The sequence below is a fragment of the Tasmannia lanceolata genome, unplaced genomic scaffold (assembly GCF_043159265.1).
Source record: "Tasmannia lanceolata isolate RefF3 unplaced genomic scaffold, GAP_Taslan_0.1 ptg000003l, whole genome shotgun sequence".
NCBI classification, from domain to species: domain Eukaryota; kingdom Viridiplantae; phylum Streptophyta; class Magnoliopsida; order Canellales; family Winteraceae; genus Tasmannia; species Tasmannia lanceolata.
This window is the reverse complement of record NW_027518680.1, coordinates 58,394,424-58,414,449: the sequence shown is the minus strand read 5'-3', so window position 1 is coordinate 58,414,449 and position 20,026 is coordinate 58,394,424. Positions and strand designations below refer to the sequence as shown.

At 39.4% G+C, this 20,026-nt stretch overlaps 1 protein-coding gene across 1 annotated transcript; it reads right to left on the bottom strand.

Moving 5' to 3' along the window:
- Positions 1-1,792: 1,792 nt before the first annotated feature.
- Positions 1,793-7,413, bottom strand: LOC143863661 (expansin-A9-like). Its single transcript, XM_077374398.1, has 2 exons — positions 7,272-7,413; positions 1,793-2,540 (listed from the first exon to the last, which is right to left on the bottom strand). Exons 1-2 carry the CDS (start codon positions 7,405-7,407, stop codon positions 1,942-1,944), a joined length of 735 nt encoding a protein of 244 aa, XP_077230513.1. The 5' UTR covers positions 7,408-7,413; the 3' UTR covers positions 1,793-1,941.
- Positions 7,414-20,026: the final 12,613 nt, after the last annotated feature.

The following is a 20,026-nucleotide window of genomic DNA, read 5'->3' as shown; positions in this document are numbered from 1 at the left end:
GTAAAGAACCTCCACATGAATGAACTGAGCCTATTTGAGGATCCCATATAATCCAAATACGACCTCTTGAAGTGTGGTTGTAGTTTGCATGGTAATTCCAAGAATCACTAATATCTCGAATACAATTTTTCATCATGGGGTGAAAAACTTTAGTTTGTAGGAGACAGAATAGGGGGAGGGAGTGGTCATGGATGAGTTTTTTGATGTCTCCCCTTTTTGAGTGAGATCCTATCCCTCAATGTTCCAGGCTGCAAGGGATGACATGGGAAGCATCAGGAGTTGGTGGAGGGGCAGATGGGGGGAAATTTGCAATTTCAGAAGAAGGGTCACCTTCAAGGGCTTCCAAAATTGAGTAACGATTGGAGGTTTCTAGTGAATTGTGATTAATTTCATTGACGGGAAAGCCAGAAGAGGGTTCAATGAGAGAATTGCTTTGCCGGGAATCAACATTCCTCTTCCTAGATTTTGCCTTTCTTTGATCCTCCCCATATTCAGAACATAAATTTTCTGAAACATTGGAGGAATTCAAAGGAATTTACAGATGGGAAATCGAAGGAATTTGCTGATGAGAATCAGGGGGACTCGAGGGAATCGAATGAATTTGCTGATGGGGAGACGAAGGAAAATGCTGATGAGACTGAGGGGGTTGGGCACTTTTGATGGATTCCTCATCTTCATTTGCAACAGGGGAAGGAGGCTTTGGTTTCCACTCCTTTTTTTTCACTTTTCCGGTAAGAAGGGGCTTATTTTTTGGGCAAGAGGAAGCAGAATGATTGAAGGTATTGCATTCCTTGCAGGAAGGAGGCCTCCATTCATACTCCACCCTCTGGTAAGTAGTCCCAAGAGAGGTTTTAATTTCAATCTGGTCTGGGAGGCTGCTTCCTGCTTCAACTTCAATACAAACTCGAGCATAGCTGAGACGAATCCATATATAAAGGGAATCCAATCTTACTTGCTAGTTTACTGAGGCAATGTGCAGACCAGAATCGAAGGTTAAGACCTGGGAATCTGATCCAAATTGGAATGGTGGAGAGAGAAAGTTTCTCAAGGGCCATTTCCGGGGACCACCTTCACAAGACCAGGGGCCTCCCACCAAAACTGTAATTTCCTCCATCTAAATTTTTTTCACAATCTTCTGAAGAATTGAAGTGAAACAGAAAGAAGCCGCTGTGGAGATTGTACATTTGGAAGGAACCTTTTACCTTCCATATTCTGTTTAAGTGCTCTTTCAAAGCTACAAAATATGGGCGTCTCCCCAGTAGGTAGCCGACTAGAGATGTTTGCCATTTTTTATCATTATCCTCCAGTTCTTCGTCCTCAAAATCGAGACCCGAATGTCCAGTTGCTTCAGTTTGATTGAAGAATTTGAGCTTTGATGAGGTCTGTACATCCTTGGATTCAAAAAGAGAAGTCCAAGCATTAGGTCTTTTTTTAGTGGGATTTTCCGGCTCTTGAAAGAAATTTAAATTTTCAGAGGGGTTCTGCTTTTCTGTGGGACCCACCGGGGTAGGATTGATTGAATCAACAAAAACCTTTTGCTGACCACAGCCGATTCTACTCATAGAGTAATTTCAGATGGCTCGAAATAAATGATCCAGGGCACATAGTACAATTGAATAATGGGAATTGCTAGGCTTTCTGCAAAATTGCCTAGCAATTCCCATTATTCAATTGTACTATGTGCACTGCATCATTTATTTCGAGCCATCTGAAATTACTCTAAAATTTCCATGGTTCCCAATAAGAAACCAAAAAGAACAATCTAAAAAGAAAAAGACTCCACTTTCTAATGAATATTCCTTTTATTTAAATGCCTTGTATATAGTGAGACATACATTGTGAAACAATGTCACCCCTGAATTATTTTCTAATTATTATTATTATTATTATTTTAAGTCATATCGAAAATATATCGCCCAATCATCCATAGATCACCACCCCTTAAAAATTTCTTCCCACAAAGGTCTGTCCTCTTTGCCAATTTGGGGGTGCAACATTATCAGATTGCACCATCCTACCATCACTGGTAGTCACTTGGAACGATAATTCTTGCCCTTGAAGTGAGGGAACTGTTTGCCAATCTTGCCCCCAATTTTGCGTCATCTGTATCCAATTTGTATTGGAGCCCTTGATCGACACTGCGTGAACATCTCCGGCCCCACCCACATTGAAGATTAGGACCTCCAACCACCCAGGGTTGCCCTGAAGCAAAAATTTCATGCCACCCATCTTAACGCAGGGGACTCGGCGGTAGCTCACCGGGACAATTCCAGATTTGTATTTTGCAATCTTTTGGAACATAGGCATGGTAAGGTCAAAGTGCTTGAGAGGAGGGTTGCACCAGTTTCCTGGAGGGCACAAATTGGTTGCGGTCACAATGATCGAACCTGAACCCGGTAAGCACCATTGGGGATCATCAACGCACTTGATCTCGAAGCATGCACCACAAGTTAGACCATTATTGAAGAGGGCTGTGCTTAGGGCCGTTGTCGCGACCCCATATCCTTGCTGTTTCAAATCGCCATAGCCGCAAGCTCCATCTGTACAAGATATAAGTACCTAAGTTATTTCTCTATATTCATGTGACCTCTAATAGTGTATAAGTGATTTCTCTACATGTGGGCCTCATGAAACAACCATGGTTCTAAATTTCGGCATATATTAGAAATTTTGGTTGAAATTCAGAAAATTTGATTTTTTTATATGAAAATATATACTATCATTCTAAAATTTTGGCTGAAATTAAGAATAAAATAATACTTTTTTATTACTGGATTTCGGCCGAAATTAGTACCAAAACCGAAATTTAAAATCATGGAGACAATCAATTACTCCAAAAGCTTAAGCTGTTACAGTTGGTGTTATTTAATCATTTATACTTCAATACACCCCTCACGTGTGGCCCCTCTTTCTTTTTGTTGGGTTGGCCATACACGTGGCACATGTGGCACCTCTTTTGGGTTGGCCGTAAACGTGGTGGATTTTTTTATATCAAGGATTTATTGGGTTTTGTACCTAGAACCTGCCATGAGGCCATTGCTCTGATACCATATGAAACAACCAATTACTCCAACAGCTTAAGCTATTAGAGTTGGTGTTATTTAATCATTTATACTTCAATAGCCCTCAATTATTTTTTGCTGGCCGTGCCTGCATCTTAGGCCCGCTAGCTAACAGTGTGAGGTCCATTGTCTTTCCGCCATTAAGTACTAAATGTATGTACCATTTTTTTTTTTGAATGACCTATGTTGGAACCATAGTATACAACACATTATATTTGTGTCTAGTTATCTTCTAGACAAGCTATCTGTCTTGGCTCCACAAGTAGATCACTAATTAGTATACATATGTGGTTCATAATTTTTTTACTATTATATAACTCGTTCGTGTGTGTGTGTGTGTGTATATATATATATATATATATATATATAGGGGCGGAGCTACATATAGCGTGAGGTGGGCCATGGCTCCCCAATGACTTGAAAAAGCTTTTTTTTAACTAAAACAAAATAAGGTTTTTAGCGGCGTTCATGAACGCCGGTAATAGTAAGCGGCCCCCTCAAATGCTGTGTAAATTAGTCTGCCCCCCCCCCCCCCCCCAAGTGTAAGCTCCTGCTAACGTTAGTGTAAAACAAGGTGGGCCCACGTTGTTAGGGGGATCAAAAGCATTCATTTGGAAGGCCCTTTCATTGATAGTGTGTCCACAAAAAATCAGCTCCATTAGATCATCTTAGAGTGTCCATTTGTGGGATGAAAAAATGGGCAGATTAGTGGACAAACAATATCTGTCCATTTTCACCCCCACAAATGGACATCCTATGATGATCCAATGAAGCTCATTTTTGGTACACACCCCATCCATGATGGGGCCTTTCAAATGAATGCTTAGGATCAGCCCAACAATGTGGCCCACCCTTGTTTTACGCTAACGTTAGCAGGAAGCTTTTCCTCTCTCTCTCTCTCTCTCTGTGTGTGTGTGTGTGTGTGTGTGTGTGTGTGTGTGTATGTATATGAAGAATATGTTGGAGCACTTAAGCGCACCATTTTGTTGGTGCGCTTAAGTGTTTATAATGCCTGCCATTCGTTTAAATGTTTGGGTCCCTCTTAAGTGAACGAATGGGATGCGTTATAACCACTTAAGCGTACCAAAAAAATGGTGTGCTTAAACGCACCAACACCTCTCTCTCTCTCTCTCTCTCTATATATATATATATATATATATATATATATATATATATATATATATATATATATATATAGCAGAAGAGAAAATGAGAGATTTATTTGAATTCCTCCCAAAATTCTAATAGAATTACACCTCACTTTTTTTGACTTTTTTTAACAAAGGCACCCATTCAAGCCACATATTTTCAATCATACCCCATCCTTTATGCTTTTTAACAAAGGCACCCATTAAAGCCACATAATTTCAATCCTACCCCCCTCCTTTATGCTTTTTTAATAAAAACAAGTGGACAAAGTCAACATAGTGAGTTTTTTCTCTGCAAAATTACGGATTGGGTACAAATGTTACATAATACTACGGATTTTTGTGAACATATTACATAATACTACGGATTCAGGACGCCTTTCAAAATATTGACGAACCCGATTATTTTTTAATACATAACGTGTTCATTTAGTACATAATACTACGGATTTCGGCTACCTTTCAAAATATTCCGGGTCCCACTCGAATGCATGGGTTTGGCTATAGATGGTGCGTGAGACCCACCTGTCAAAGCATGAGTGTGAAATACTCCACCGCATCAAATGGGAAAGTGGTTAACCATTTATATTTTTCTCGCCCGGTGCATCGCACGGGTGTTTTTACTAGTATATATATATATATATAGCAGAAGAGAAAAGGGGAGAATTATTTGAATTTCTCCCAAAATTCTATGAGAATTACACATCACTTTTTTTGACTTTTTTTAACAAAGGCACCCATTCAACCCACATATTTTCAATCCTACCCCCTCCTTGATGCTTTTTAACAAAGGCACCCATTAAACCCACATAATTTCAATCATACCCCTCTCCTTTATGCTTTTTTAATTATGGAAACCTCTATAGATTGGAGGGCTAGGATCAGCCTATGGAAATGATTTTACGGGCACAACCTATTGATGTTGTGTTCCATCACATGGACGGTTTGGATCAACCTATGATGTGGTCTGTACAGTTCTTTGTCGGCCCGTGCATCGCACTGGGTTTTTTACTAGTATATATATATATATAGGAGAAGAGAAAATGTTTGAATTTTCTGAATTATTTGAAAAAGCTGTGGAATTAACACGTCGACGGTAATTTCGAATCATTCTTTCCTGTCATTTTCATTTTTATAGGTATTTGCTACCCACGTTCTCCAAATGCTACGTCTCGCCATCCTTTGCAATTGTATGTGTTTAGAGATTTGTCTTATTAGACGTGGTGAAAACTGCACGGAAATACTATTTCTTGAAAGGTGGCTAGCAATAATAAGTACCGAAAGAAGCTACCAATAATAATAATTAGGTACTAAAGTTTTGGAGGAAAATTACGAACAAAGTGCTTGAAAGTCGCAAAATTAAGGAAAAAAATACCGAAACAGGTACCTGTATATGATAATTACGGGAAAAAATTACAAAGAAGAGGTATAGAAATATGACAATTACAAAAAAACTACTTTTCCTGAATAATTTTTCGAGGATATTACGAATTCCTGACACTTTTAAAAATATTTACGAATTCAGGGCACCTTAAGAGGAACAACATATTATGGAAACCTCTATAGATTGGAGGGCTAGGATCAGCCTATGGAAATTATTTTACGGGCACAACCTATTGATGTTGTGTTCCATCACATGGACGGTTTGGATCAACCTATGATGTGGTCTGTACAGTTCTTTGTCGGCCCGTGCATCACACGGGGTTTTTTACTAGTATATATATGGGCTCCATCGAACATACTATATCGCTCGGTATAATTTATGTATTTTTTTTCTTTTTTAAATAACAAGCATTCAAATAGGAGAAAAACATTTTGAGAAAAGTTCCCATTTTCATATATATATTGAACCAAATGTTTAAATTAGTTTGAAGAAAAGTAATGGAAAGGAGAAAGCATTCAAATAGCCCTTTCTACATATGGGGGAAGGTATTTCCTTCGAATCAAACAAGCCCATAAATTATTTGCTTTCGCAATGCAATCAAATAGGAATGTTCAGGGTACAGAGAGAGAGATTTCTCGCCTGACTTTTGCATGAGAGAACAGCCACACAGGCTCATGTTTCAGTATAAGACGTGCAAAATCTGCTGAAACATGATCGCCAGTGTGGCTGCTCTCTCATGCAAAAGTTAGCTGCGAAATGTCTTTCCTTGAAATTGCCTAGCAAATCCCTACGGGTGTGTTCAATTGCGCCTTAAAAACGGAAATGGAAACGGAAAGGAAAGGAGGCTTATTTTCCACGGAAAAGCACAAAAACGTACGTTTTGTTGGTTAGGAACAGAAAGCGCGTGGAAGGCACGAGTTTCACGTGGAATCCGACTTATCCTGCGTGTCAACCCACTTTCCCCAACTCAAAAACCGACCCATAGACACGGATTCGAGTTATTTTCCTCGATTCACGTCTATCGGAAAAAATGAGTCGCGTCTTGTGAGCGACAACAGAACCCTTTCTACTCCTCTCACTCTACAATCTCGAGGCCTCCTTTCGTCCTCCTTCCCCAACAGGTACGCCTCCTCCCTTTCTTCCTTTCCCCTCTTTTTTGTATTTTTTTTCGGTTTTCCATTGTAGGAGATGCCTTGTTTGGCATGGATCTTTGTTTTAATTTAACGTGTGATTCTAAACCTAAAACTAGGGTTTCCTGGCAACTGAATGCTCACTTCTACTGCTTTCTTAGCAGTTTCTTTTCCTTCCCATTTACTTCTGCCACGTCATTTCCTTTTTCTTTCCATTTCCTGCGTGCAACTGAACAGACCCTAAGGCATTTAGACTGAATCCTTATGAATTTTCACGTAAGACAGTCACCACATAAAATAGTTTCAGCAAAAATAAGCCTATCCAATCTGAATATTATGAAAAATAATTTCTTTGAAAACATTTTCATTTCATTCAAACAACTCCTTGTTTTTTAGTTTAATAGCGAGGCATTAGAGATCCCTAAAACATCAAAATCTACTAAATTAACTATCTAACCCTAAGCCCTATTCCCTAAACTTCAATTTTGGCTGTAAAAATTACAGAAATAACATGAACATAAATAAAAATAAGGACCCACAGACTTACACATGGTTCCACCACCTCCTGCATCGCCATAGAACGTCGCATGAGCGGAGTCCCATCCGCCTTGGCCGGTCACCCCGGCTACAGCAAAGAAGAGAACCACAGCCAAGAACCCAACTACATGCTCACACCTAGCCATCTTAGCTCCCTATTCACACTGTGTAAACTAGCTTAAGCAAATGGGTATTTATAGGCCAGCCATAGAAATGAGACAAGAACTTACATTAATGAGTTAGCTAAGAATAGTTAAAAAAATCTCTCCTGAAATCTTTTCTACTGGCAACCTATGTCAGAACTAATGTTACCCTACCTTATGTCAGAACTAGCGTTACATAAACATTTTTAGAAGCTTTTGCATGATGAAATTATTGTGCTACATTAATAGCTGAAATTATCTTAAGGAAAAATCCTAACCATAGATGGCCATTTCAAAAATCTACGACCATGATAATATATGCATGGTTAGAGTAAAACTTAAACAAGGCCTATGAAATTTATTTAAAAGGCTGTTTTATTTCCGGATAGTTAGCAAAACTCCGTTTTAAATGGGTTTTACACTCCCATTAATTTTGTTACCGTTTTGAACGGCTTCTTCTTCTCCAAACAGTCACAAGAAGAGTGACTGTTGGAGAGGGCGTCTTTTCCTCTTCGTTGGGCGTATTTTGTCTTTAAAAACTAGAGTGTTCTTCATTATAAAACATACAAAGAAGCACACTGGTTTACAGAAACCAAAACTAGTTTTTCCTTGACTTTTTGCTCCATATTCCTCCGTCTTCTTTGTTCCGTGTCTGAGAACCGTTCTAAGGTGATTCGAAGTGGACCAGTAAGGGAGTGCGCCTCTATTGATGCCTGTTAGGGTTGTTTTTATCTTAGAGTGTTGTTATGCGGATCTCGGTAGTACCGGTAGTACCGTAGGGGCAAATATATACAATTCTTAAGGAGAGTGACCAACTGAGAATACTCAGTCGTTCTTCCTCTTCAAAAAGCAAGATTGTGCAAAATGATTTTATCGTCAAAAATCGATCAGTGCAATATGCTATTCAAATTTATTCTTATTCTTATTTTACAACAGTTTCAAAATTTGGGTTCAGATAGCACCAGAGTTTGGTTCGGAATAGCACCAACTTTGGGTTTGGATTAACCAAATATTAGTTCGCCTTATTATCTAAATATTATTTCCGACATTAGCTAATATGTAAATCTGAGTATTTTGATGGGCATCATTTGCCTTCCACAGTAGAAAGATGAAGTGAGAGCTAAGCATAATCATTTTTTTGCCTTAAAAGATATTTTATCTGCCACGCCCTGACCTGAGATCTGTGGGACGCCGCATACGACAGCCGCCGCATACCCGTAGGGTTGTTGCCACGAGAATGCAAGGCTAATCAAATTCTATCATCATTTATCAATTAACAGACCTATCTAAATTCTGAATTTAAATAATAAATAATCTAAATTAATCGACATAAATAAGCACTTCATAGACAAGTCGAGCAACTTGTCACGCATCTTGAATGCCAAGAAGCTCATAGTGAGCGTAAAGCCATATAAATTCCAGTGACGACTTCGATGTGAACCCTTTCACCAATAATCATGAGGAGGTAGGTTGGGGAGGTCCTATCACAATTTCTACACTGTTAAGATTAACTTGTTGGAGTTCCTTCCTTGTCTACAACCTAAGGAGTTTCTTGAATTGATAAGTCCCATCGAGAAATTCTTTGGTTACAAGGAAAGACCCAAAAAGCTAGCGTGACAAGCTTGCGGCTACAAGGTTGCACGGCTACGCTTCAACATGGTGAAACAAAGTTCAAGAGATGAAGATCCACAAAGGAAAGCGTAAGATTTCTTTTTGGTAGAAAATGAAGTCTAGACTTACAGAGAAATTTCTTCCATTGAATTTTTCTCAAATTATATTTTCACAATTCAACAACCTATGCCAAGAATCTAAGAATGTGTTAAACTATACTGAAGAATTTTACAAACTCAAGGATCGTGATCATATTTAAGAAAGTGAAGATCAACTTGTGGCAACGTATATTAGTGGTTTGAAGTTTTTCTATTTATGATGAGATTGAGATGCACCGATTATTGAGTGTCAACGATGCTTATCAACTAGCCTTGAAGGTGGAGGCAAAGCTTGCTCGTCGTGGTACCACGAAGTTTGTAGATTATTGTACTCTCTATCCTTCTCCCAAAGGTGAATTTTCACATGGTTGAGGTGTAAAGTCAAAATTCAAACATTTCAACAAAAATTCTACAAATTCATCCCTTAAATATCATGTTGGAAATCAGTTGAATCATTACGAGCCATGAGACCCTTGTGGAAGGGATCGTTTCCTAAGTTCTAAGTTTGACAATATACAAGGTGTTTAGGACATATTATATGATTTTTTACTTCAACAAACCTTGACCCAAAATTTCAATTTTTCAATCAAAATCTATAACTGAATTCTCAAATGTTGAGTCATGAACAATGACTATCCTGATAGTCTCAATCTTGCCCTCTTGGATCTTTTGGCTCTCAAGCTTCCTCGATCTTTCACGTCCATGTCGAGATGGATGGTGAAGAAGATTCATACGAAGATGAGAGTGAAACACTCGTAGTGAGAGGATCTTTTCCATCTCTAGGAACTAATCTAGGCAATGTGCTCTATACCACCATCGATGGAGATAATTGTTCTTTGGTGCTCAATAGTAGGATCAGTGACCCTTTGAAGAAAGTCATCCCTAGATTGTTCTCATTCTAAAAATCTTATTTGGAGCTCTATAAGCAAAGGAGTTATTAGATTGACCCTTTGAAGAAAGTCATCCCTAGATTGTTCTCATTCTAAAAATGTTATTTGGAGCTCTATAAGCAAAGGAGTTATTAGATTTGTTTATCATTGTCATGATATATTTCATGACAACTATTAGATTTGGAAGAAAATAATTTAGTAACTAGGATGAGTCTTTTGCAACCTAGGAAGAAAGATGGCGGGACAGTGTACTACTGGCAATCAAGGTCATCAAAGAAAATATCCAATTACTCCAGAAGCTTAATCTATTAGATTTGGATTTATTTTTAAATTATTTATACTTCAATGTCTAAATGCAACAAGAGAATTTCTTTTATTTCAATAAATAAAGAGTCATGTTTCGACTTTTATTAGATATTTTATTGAAATACAAGGGTGCCCTATTGGACAATCTCATGAAACTGCATTTATTATTCATGTATGCCTTGTTTGGCAACAATGAATTTTTTTCCATAAAATATTGGTTTATCAAATGGTGAGTTTTTATTAGATATTTTATTTTATTTTCCTTGTTTTTCAGTCCTTTCTCACGCTTTCCTCACGCATGACCTCTCTAGTCTCTCCTTCTCCCTCTGTCACGACTTGAGAAACTAAGATTCCATGGAAACAAATTATTCATGGCAGAAAAACATGGCCTTAACTTTATATTTTATGACCATCATAAATGCACTTATAATGCACTTTGGTGATCCCAATGGTTGTCACGCCCCCAAGCCACACATATATGTACATATTCACAGCACAAGGCTTAAGGGTGCAACAGCGCTGTATGCTTGCAAAGCAAGCTTCACAATCATACAAGGCTAGCAAAGCAAATATCAAAACCATCTGCAATAATCTAAATAACTGAATTTAAATGTGTTACATTAATCCAATAATCAAATCTCAATTCCTTTCCAAACCTCTCATCTAACCCCTAATCTCATAAAAATCAAAGTACGTAATCAAATGACATAGTCTCAATAAATCCTAATAAATACTCACTGTCCAACAAATGTTAAAGTACTGGAAGGTAATGATAATCAGGAATCAGAGATCACGCCTGCTTCTCCTCATTGGCTCCACGAGGATCAACCTTTGAAAAATAATGAACCACAGTCAGCTGAAAAGATCAGTACATGGGATCGTGCATGCTACAAAAGAGAGGTCTGTAATAGAATAAAAGGGTATAAGTCACAAGTGAGATAGTTAACACAAGTTCAATGTGGAGGAGTAAGGTCCATAATGGCATAGGCCAAAGTGTCACAACAAAAGGGGTCACAATATTCAAAGGATCACTGAAGGAAATTAATATGGGTTCGATATCACCCCGAGATCATCGGATTAGTCCAAAAAACAACTTATTTTCACCCCGACTGCCCACGGGTCCAAAAAGTGTGTTATTGCTTACACCGACCACCCACGATGTCACAACTAGTTCCTAGGTTCACATACCTGTTGACAAGGTCAGCATATAGACCTACTGATGAGCCCCAAAAGCCAACGTACCATCCATCGGTGCAGGCCCAAAAGTTCACATAAATACCTAAGCCTCTCAAAAGGTGTCCAAAGTTCACATAGTCCAAAAGAAGGTGTTCAAAGTTCGAAGTAAGTGTTTCACAATGGATTCATATGGTGGAGAATATCTAATAGTCCAAAGGTTCATAGTTATGAGGAGATTGTGAAGGTTTTCATAAAAGTTCCAAGTTATGAAAGATACATCCAATATAGTATATCAAATAGCAAGATTTCATAGAGTCTAATCAAGGAAAATGGTTAAGCACGCAAGACCCAAATAAAGATCTAAAGTCTATCAATGGCTCCACAAATTCAGAAAGTTGGGGTTCACAATCAACAATGACATAGTGTTCAAAAGGTAAATCTGTAGACACCCCATTTTGACCGGACCATTTTCCCCAAAATCGAATAAATTTATGAAATCGAGTAAATTCCCGAATAAAGTTAAGCCGAAACCTCGAAATTAAAACCCCCTTTCAATCAAAAGGGATAAAAAATACATAAAAATCCAAAAACAACAAAAACATAAAAAAACAACAAAAGCGTTTTTCAAAAAGCTGTTTCGAACTACGTTGGCTTGATCCGTTTCCACAGGGTACGTAGGTAGCTTGGGATTTTCGTCCCAAGTTCAGTCAAACTTTTCAATAAAATCATTTAAACCCTTCAAAAAATCTTTCAAACCTTTCACACCAAAAATCAAAATGGGCAAGGATGAATGATTACCAAGTCACTCGGAGCCTTCCTTTCATTTCATTTCCGATTTTGATCGTGGTTTTCCGGTTTTATCGGTTTTCCGACGTTTTATCGGGTTTTGGGACGGGCGACGACGTAGCGTGGCCCCTTCACAGGGATTGTCCTCGTTGAGCCCAACGATAGGCTATGACGATCGTGAGACTTATCCGATCTTTAGCGGATCAGGATCGCTGAGCTTGATTCATTAGAATCGCTTCCTGAGCCTATCGTGCGCTCCATTTTCTTTTCCCTGGCATTCTTGGTCCTCATGTACCGTTGACTTTTTGATTCATTTCTTTCCCTGTATCTTTTAGCTCATTGTGTGTTTATCTTTGACTTCTTATGTGCTACTGTTAGCTTGCTTACTTTCCTAGCATGAGATTGATTATTATTTTCTTAGCATTATCTCTTACATAGGCTCGCATGCTATTGTGTTTATTCTATTGCTTTGGTAGTTTACTGCTGTGCTTATCTGTCCTCTCACCTGCTTAGTTGTAGCATTTATTCATCTTATCTGGATTATCTGCTTAGCTGTAGCTGTGCGTGCGGATGTTACTGCTTTCCTAGATGTGATGGGTTAGGATTAGATGCGGTGAGTTAGGATTTGGATGTTTATTTTCTTTTGCCCATCCCCGGGTCATGCATGCTTAGATAGACGTTTTCTCGAGGATACTCGCTCCCATTTCACATGATTTTAGCCCAAAACTCTTCAAATTTAATTAAAAATGGCATAAGAGACCAGGTGCTTGCACTTGGGCGAATTGGGAGTGCTTTACACCTTCCCCATTCGTCATCAGGCATGGACTTTTGTATCTCTGGTTATCCGTTGTAACAGAGTATTTCATAGGATCCATGGCCTACTTCCTTGGATGGCGACTCTTCTTTGTTATAGGTACATCTTGGTTCCGGGCTAGTCCTTGAATCGAGAGGTATCTCATTTATATCGCCACCCATGCTGTGAGTGGCACCATTTCGAGAGTTCCTTGGTAGAGCTCTCCTTCACATTGTGGAGATCTTAGAGGATCGGCGTGGGATCTTGTGTCCCTCGCCATTCGTCCTCGGGATCGGGGTCCACAGGCTGGCGACTCTGCTGGGGAATTTCTTAGAACATTGCCTAACTCTGTAAAAATGTCATTTTTACTAATTTTGAAGAAATTTGGACTAAAATCATTTTAAATGGGAACCTTTTCCGTTAGAATGCCAGGGGCACCAGATAGGTGCGTAAATAAAACAAGGGCTCACACACTCACTTCCATCCTTTGCATATATTATCTGTTTTGTGGTTACTTTCTGCTGTGGATGTGCTATCAGACTACTTACCTCAGAGAGATACTATGAGTAGGAGCCGTGAGGGCTATACCTGCCTTCTAGCGCCACCGCACTAGTAGTATACTCAGCACCTGGACACTTCGTGTGTAAAACGGACATATTTCGTTTACTGGAGGGAACTCACGGTATACAAGTAACTATGAAACCGGCCAGGTGAACCTCGCATCTTTACACTTATGTATATATATTGCATTGTACTTCTGTTTGCATATATGAGCGAACGTGTGTTGCTTTCACATGTTGAGCCTGGAGTTAGGAGCCTTGTCTTACTTATAGACTAGGGTAGCTCACCTTATGTAGCTACAACACGGTCTTAGTACACTCATCTGTCTGTCTTGAGTTAAGACTTCCTTGACTCTACTAGATTAGACTAGGGTTGGTGCCCCTGGTTAGAATGTATATATATGTATATATATTTATTACTAGATTAGGGCCTGCTTCTTAATTAGGTTTTCCTCCTTAATCTTACCATTTTTTCCCATCTATCCGTCTTTTGGATTATGATCAGATCATTAGTTTCACCTCATTATCCTTTTAAGCCATGATCTATCTTCCACGAGCCTGATCCTTTGATCGATCCTGATAAGATTGCTCTGCATGCCAATTATGAGTCTATCTTGCCATTATTACTACCAGAGTGTGTGTTCTTGCTGAGAGCCCTGTTTTATCAAGACCATGACGGCGTACTCTTCATATTTAGTTGCTGAGACCCTCCTAGTATAGCCGTTATACTGCCAATTTTTTCCTAAAAACCTTAGAGTGATCATTATTCTTTTAGGTTTGTTGATGAACCATGTGTTTACCATACCACATTTCCTAGTATAGCTGTCATGCTGCCGAATTTTCTCTAAATACCTTGAGTGTGGTCATTATCCTTTTAGTCTTGTTGACAAACCATGTGCTTACCTTACCACATCTCCTTGTACAACCGTTTCGCTGCCAGATTTTATCCAAGGGAAGGATGTGTTTGTGCTACCTTTTGTTTCAACTTGCACATTACATTGTCATGTGATTACTTCTCATTGAGCCTAGTGTTTATGGTGTCCATGACAAGAGTCTCACCCAATTGCTCATCATACCTCCTAAAAAAGAGTCTTCATCTCTGGACTCGCTCACTCTCGTCAGTCCAACCCCACCCAGATGGCTGAGTCTCTTGAGAGTCTTGTTATGGCCGAAATGAGGGAAATGACGATGAAATCCAGGACCTGATAGACGGGAATCCCCTCATTCTTCTCGAACTCAAATGCTTCCGAGAACCCTGCACCTAACCATGTTGCACCTCTTCCACCCACCATGGGAACCATTCAACTCATTCAACCCTTTACAGATCTTACCACCTTTACCTATACCACCATGGGGCTGGGAAGTAGATTGACTGCAAAGGGAAAATAAAAAAATGTCAGAGCTTGAACTCCTTGAAAATATCATGCCAGAGAAAATCCCACCATTACTAATGGATCAGCTTGAGCCAAGTTGACAAGACATTATAGGGCCGTCCCTTTTGAGATTCCTATTTCAAGACAATCTCTCCAATCACCATGATCATCGAGGAAGGCACTCTTCCCATGAATTCACAACGCCAGTCCACTGCCTCCGAAAAGGTGTCTATTCTTTGAAAATTTTCCTTGTTGTATGTGTACCAACTCTCTTGTCCAAATTAGTAGGTCAAATAATCATGTCAATGTCAAGCCTCAGTATGTTGTGTCTGTTAATCTTTCTTATTGTGAGTCAGTGTCCAGTCCTCTGTTGAGTTTGGTGTAGAGCCCATTGTGGTGCGTCAAATTATCACTGATGTACCAGTCCTCTGTTGAGTTTGGTGTAGAGCCCATCGTGGCGTGTCAAATATCACTGATGTACTTGAAATCTTCTATGAATTGAACATATGATTCCAGTGTTGTCAATATTCTTGTGTATTCGCTCTTGGATTTAATGTTAATAAACAAACTAAGACACCCTCCTCGGACGAGGATGCAGACGAAATTCCCCTCGAGATCTGGAAGATGGTCAAACGAGAGGAAGAGCGTCGAGCAAAGTCACTTGAAGACGAAATCAAAATAGTGGATAGTGGTATCAAAATCCGAGACTCGGGAAATACGGATTGGCAAAACTTTATCTCCCGAAGAGCGTGAAGAATCGATAAACCTATTTAGAGGGTTCAAAGTAGTTCTGCTTGGTCCTACGAGGATAAACCGATATCGTGCCCTTGCACTGTTCAATGTAAGTCTCCCTCAACTTTTGACATCATGTCAAAAAAGCCAAAATTTCAAAGGAGGAACATCAAATACCAAGTGAAGATAGTAAAAAGATTGAGAAAAAAACTTTCGAACAACAAAGTCACAATCAAAGAACATGAGTCCCATAAGAATACTTGGGTCGTGCATTCCGATGGAATTTCAAGTTAAAGCATTCAAGGAGTAGGGACATTCCTGACATCCAATAAAAGAAAAGGAGAAAAAAAGAAAAAGAATGAAAAAAAGAAGAAGATAGAATCCAGAACAAAAAAAGGAGAAGGGAACATACCCCTACGTCAACTCCTTAGAAATATCTGAATCCCAAGAAGTGGAGTCAGTCCCAAATCATCTTTTGCATTCAAAGAAGACCCCGAATCTTAGAATACCGAGCATCAATTCAAGATCCCAGAGACAAGTGAGAATTCTTTCAGACAAGCTTGCGCAGTACAGATGAAGTCTTGATAAGAAATGCCGCCAGACTCCTCAAAAAAAAGGAAGGAAAGATTCAAAGCTATTGAACCTCAATCATTTGAGAAAATCTCATGCCAGAACACCAGAAAGCCATCCTTGGCAGTTTGAACTTTCAAAACGAAAAATTTCAAGTTTGAAAAATCTTTTTGCAAACACCTTTGAGCCTCAACAAAATCAAACATTCTTTTCAAACACCCCCAAACCAGGGGCATTTTAACTCTGAACTACGCAGACCTGATCCCCAGTTCTTCAGGGGTACGTAGGCAACCTGGTCTTCCAGGTTCGGTCAACCTTTGAGTTAAAAGCTAAATCATTCTTTTCCAAACCCCAAGCGAACTACGCGGACCTGATCCTCCATTTTTGGGGTATGTAGCAAGCTGGTTAGACCAAATTCGGTCGAAATCGTTTGAACCAAAGAAATATCCAACCCTTTTGAACCCACACCCACCTAGAAAGTCCTTCTGATGAACAAGGAAAGGTTCGAGGCAAAAGCAGAAAGAAAAGAGAAAAACGATGGAGTCTGAAGACCCGCTAGGCTGAAAACCCGAAAGGGCGGCCTAGGCAAAAGTTAGGGTCATTCACCCGCTAAGTTGACAACTAAAAAGTCGGCTTAGGCAAAAGTTAGGGTACTCAAGCCCGCTGGACCGAAAACCCGAAAGGGCGATCCAGGCAAAAGATAGGGCAAGCGATTCGCCGGATTGAAAACCTGGAAAGGCAATCTGGTCAATGGCAGTGACTTCTCACACGGAGTGAATCAATGAGGTGAAGAAAGAACCTTCAACCGAAGCAAAATCTCAGAGTCCAAGGAGTGCCAGCAAGCTTATTTTGACGCTCCTCTAAACTAGGGCATTGAAACCGAGGAATCTGAAAGGGATAATAATCATGAAGGAAATACCGAAGGAGAATAATAGTGTCCATTGACACGGTATTCAAAATACTCTTAGAGTGGCTAGGCCATACCCTAAAACATATAACACATAAGATCCAAGAGTGAGTAAAAAAAAAGAGTCAAGTCTCTAGAGTAATAGTTTTCTTTGATTGAGTCATTTGAAATTCGTTTCTTCTATTTATTTGTTGTCATTTCCCTTTGAAGTCGAAGTCGCTGGCGTTGGAAGAATGGCAGCATGCCCTAAAAAAAAATTCAGAGTAAATCCTGGTTTAGGTATCAGAAGGGGCAAGAGTCATCTTATTCAAAACTACCAGAGACCTTAAGCCTCCAGAAGTGAGCAATGCAAGAAAGAGATTCTTAGACTCAGCCGTCAAGGTGATAGTCCTACTCTCTCCATCCGAAAAAAAAAACCTATGCAACCTTAAGCATTCATGAAATCAAGCATATTTTCTTCCACTATCATTGTTTTTTCCTTGAGACTCTCGTCATGTCATGGAAGCACAAGTACACTAGGGGCATCTTTTATGACTTGCGTCATAAAAGATGTCAAGCACACAAAGGCAATCAGTGCCAATGTCTCCAGCAAGTTGAGATAAGAGAGGTTACGAGCACATCCCGACTCAAACCTCCAATCTCCCCAGCTGAGCTTACTCTACAACAGAGTCAACTCATCAGCAAAATCAGTCCCTAGTGGAGTCTAGAATCTACTTCCCTGAAAGTATGCTGTCAACTGCTCAAAGCACTCAATTCCCAACAGAATCCAATTCTTTCAAAAAGGGGTCAATATCCAAAATTCCAGCAAATCATGTGAGTCCCGTCCTCAGCAAGGAACTCGCAGTCTCTTTTTCTCGGCAAGAGACAAGGCAATTCTCAAGGGGATCAATCTGAAGCAATCAATCGATCCAAATCAATCAACCAATCAAAAGCATGAGAGTATCAATCTTTTCATAAGAATTTTACTCTTCAAACAAATCTCCCTTGCTTGTTACTGCGTGAGGGTTCCGCATAACAAAGCTTTTCCTTTTGATTAGTGCGTGAGAGTCTGCTAATTAAAATTTTTCTTTTGTTACTGTGTGAGGGTTTCACATAACGAAATTTTTTCTGCTTGTTACTACGTGAGGGTTCCGCATAACTAAGCTTTCCCTTTTTTTACTGTGTGAGGGTTCCACATAACAAATCTTCATTGCTTGTTATTGCGTGAGGGTTCCGCATAACAAAGCTTTTCCTTTTGATTAGTGCGTGAGGGTCCGCCTAATTAAAATTTCCCATTTTGTTACTGTGTGAGGGTTCCATATAACAAATTTCCATTGCTTGTTATTGCGTGAGGGTTCCGCATAACAAAGCTTTCCCTTTTGATTAGTGCGTGAGGGTTCCGCCTGATTAAAATTCCCCCTTTTGTTACTGTGTGAGGGTTCCACATAACAAATTTCCATTGCTTGTTACTGCGTGAGGGTTCCGCATAACAAAGCTTTCCCTTTTGATTAGTGCGTGAGGGTTCCGCCTAATTAAAATTCCCCCTTTTGTTACTGTGTGAAGGTTCCACATAACAAATATTCTTTGCTCGTTAATGCGTGAATGTTCCGCATAACAAAGCTTCCCTGTGGTTAGCGTGTGAAGGTTCCACCTAACCAAATCTCCCGTTAGTGCGCGAAGGTCCTGCCTAACTAAAAATTATATTTTCAAGGCGTGAAGGTTCCGCCTGATTATCCCAGCCTCATTTTCAGTGCGTGTGGGTTCCACCTGATTGTTCAAAGTCCAAATTGCCATTTAATAAAAATCCAATCCCTTTTGTATCTTTTCATTTCAAATCTCAGACCGATCAAAATGTGTTGTCTCTTCAGCTTTGGCAATCATGCGACGAGCGCCCTCTGCCAAAGAGGGAAATCTGTAGACACCCCATTTTGACCGGACCATTTTCCCCAAAATCGAATAAATTTCTGAAATCGAGTAAATTCCCGAATAAAGTTAAGCCGAAACCTCGAAATTAAAACCCCCTTTCAATCAAAAGGGATAAAAAATACATAAAAATCCAAAAACAACAAAAACATAAAAAAAACAACAAAAGCGTTTTTCGAAAAGCTGTTTCGAACTACATTGGCTTGATCCCTTTCCACAGGGTACGTAGGCAGCTTGGGATTTTCGTCCCAAGTTCAGTCAAACTTTTCAATAAAATCATTTAAACCCTTCAAAAAATCATTCAAACATTTTCTAAAAAATCTTTCAAACCTTTCACACCAAAAATCAAAATGGGCAAGGATGAATGATTACCAAGTCACTCGGAGCCTTCCTTTCATTTCATTTCCGATTTTGATCATGATTTTTCGGTTTTATCGGTTTTCCGACGTTTTATTGGGTTTTGGGACGGGCGATGACGTAGTGTGGCCCCTTCATAGGGATTGTCCTCGTTGAGCCCAACGATAGGCTATGACGATCGTGAGACTTATCCGATCTTTAGTGGATCATGATCGCTGAGCTTGATTCATTAGAATCGCTCTCTGAGCCTATCGGGCGCTCCCTTTTCTTTTTCCTGGCATTCTTGTCTTCATGTACCGTTGATTTTCCGATTCATTTCTTTCTCTGTATCTTTTAGCTCATTGTGTGTTTATCTTTGACTTCTTATGTGCTACTGTTAGCTTGCTTACTTTCCTAGCATGATATTGATTATTATTTTCTTAGCATTATCTCTTACATAGGCTCGCATGCTAGTGTGTTTATTCTATTGCTTTGGTAGTTTACTGTTGTGCTTATCTGTCCTCTCACCTGCTTAGTTGTAGCATTTATTCATCTTATCTGGATTATCTGCTTAGCTGTAGC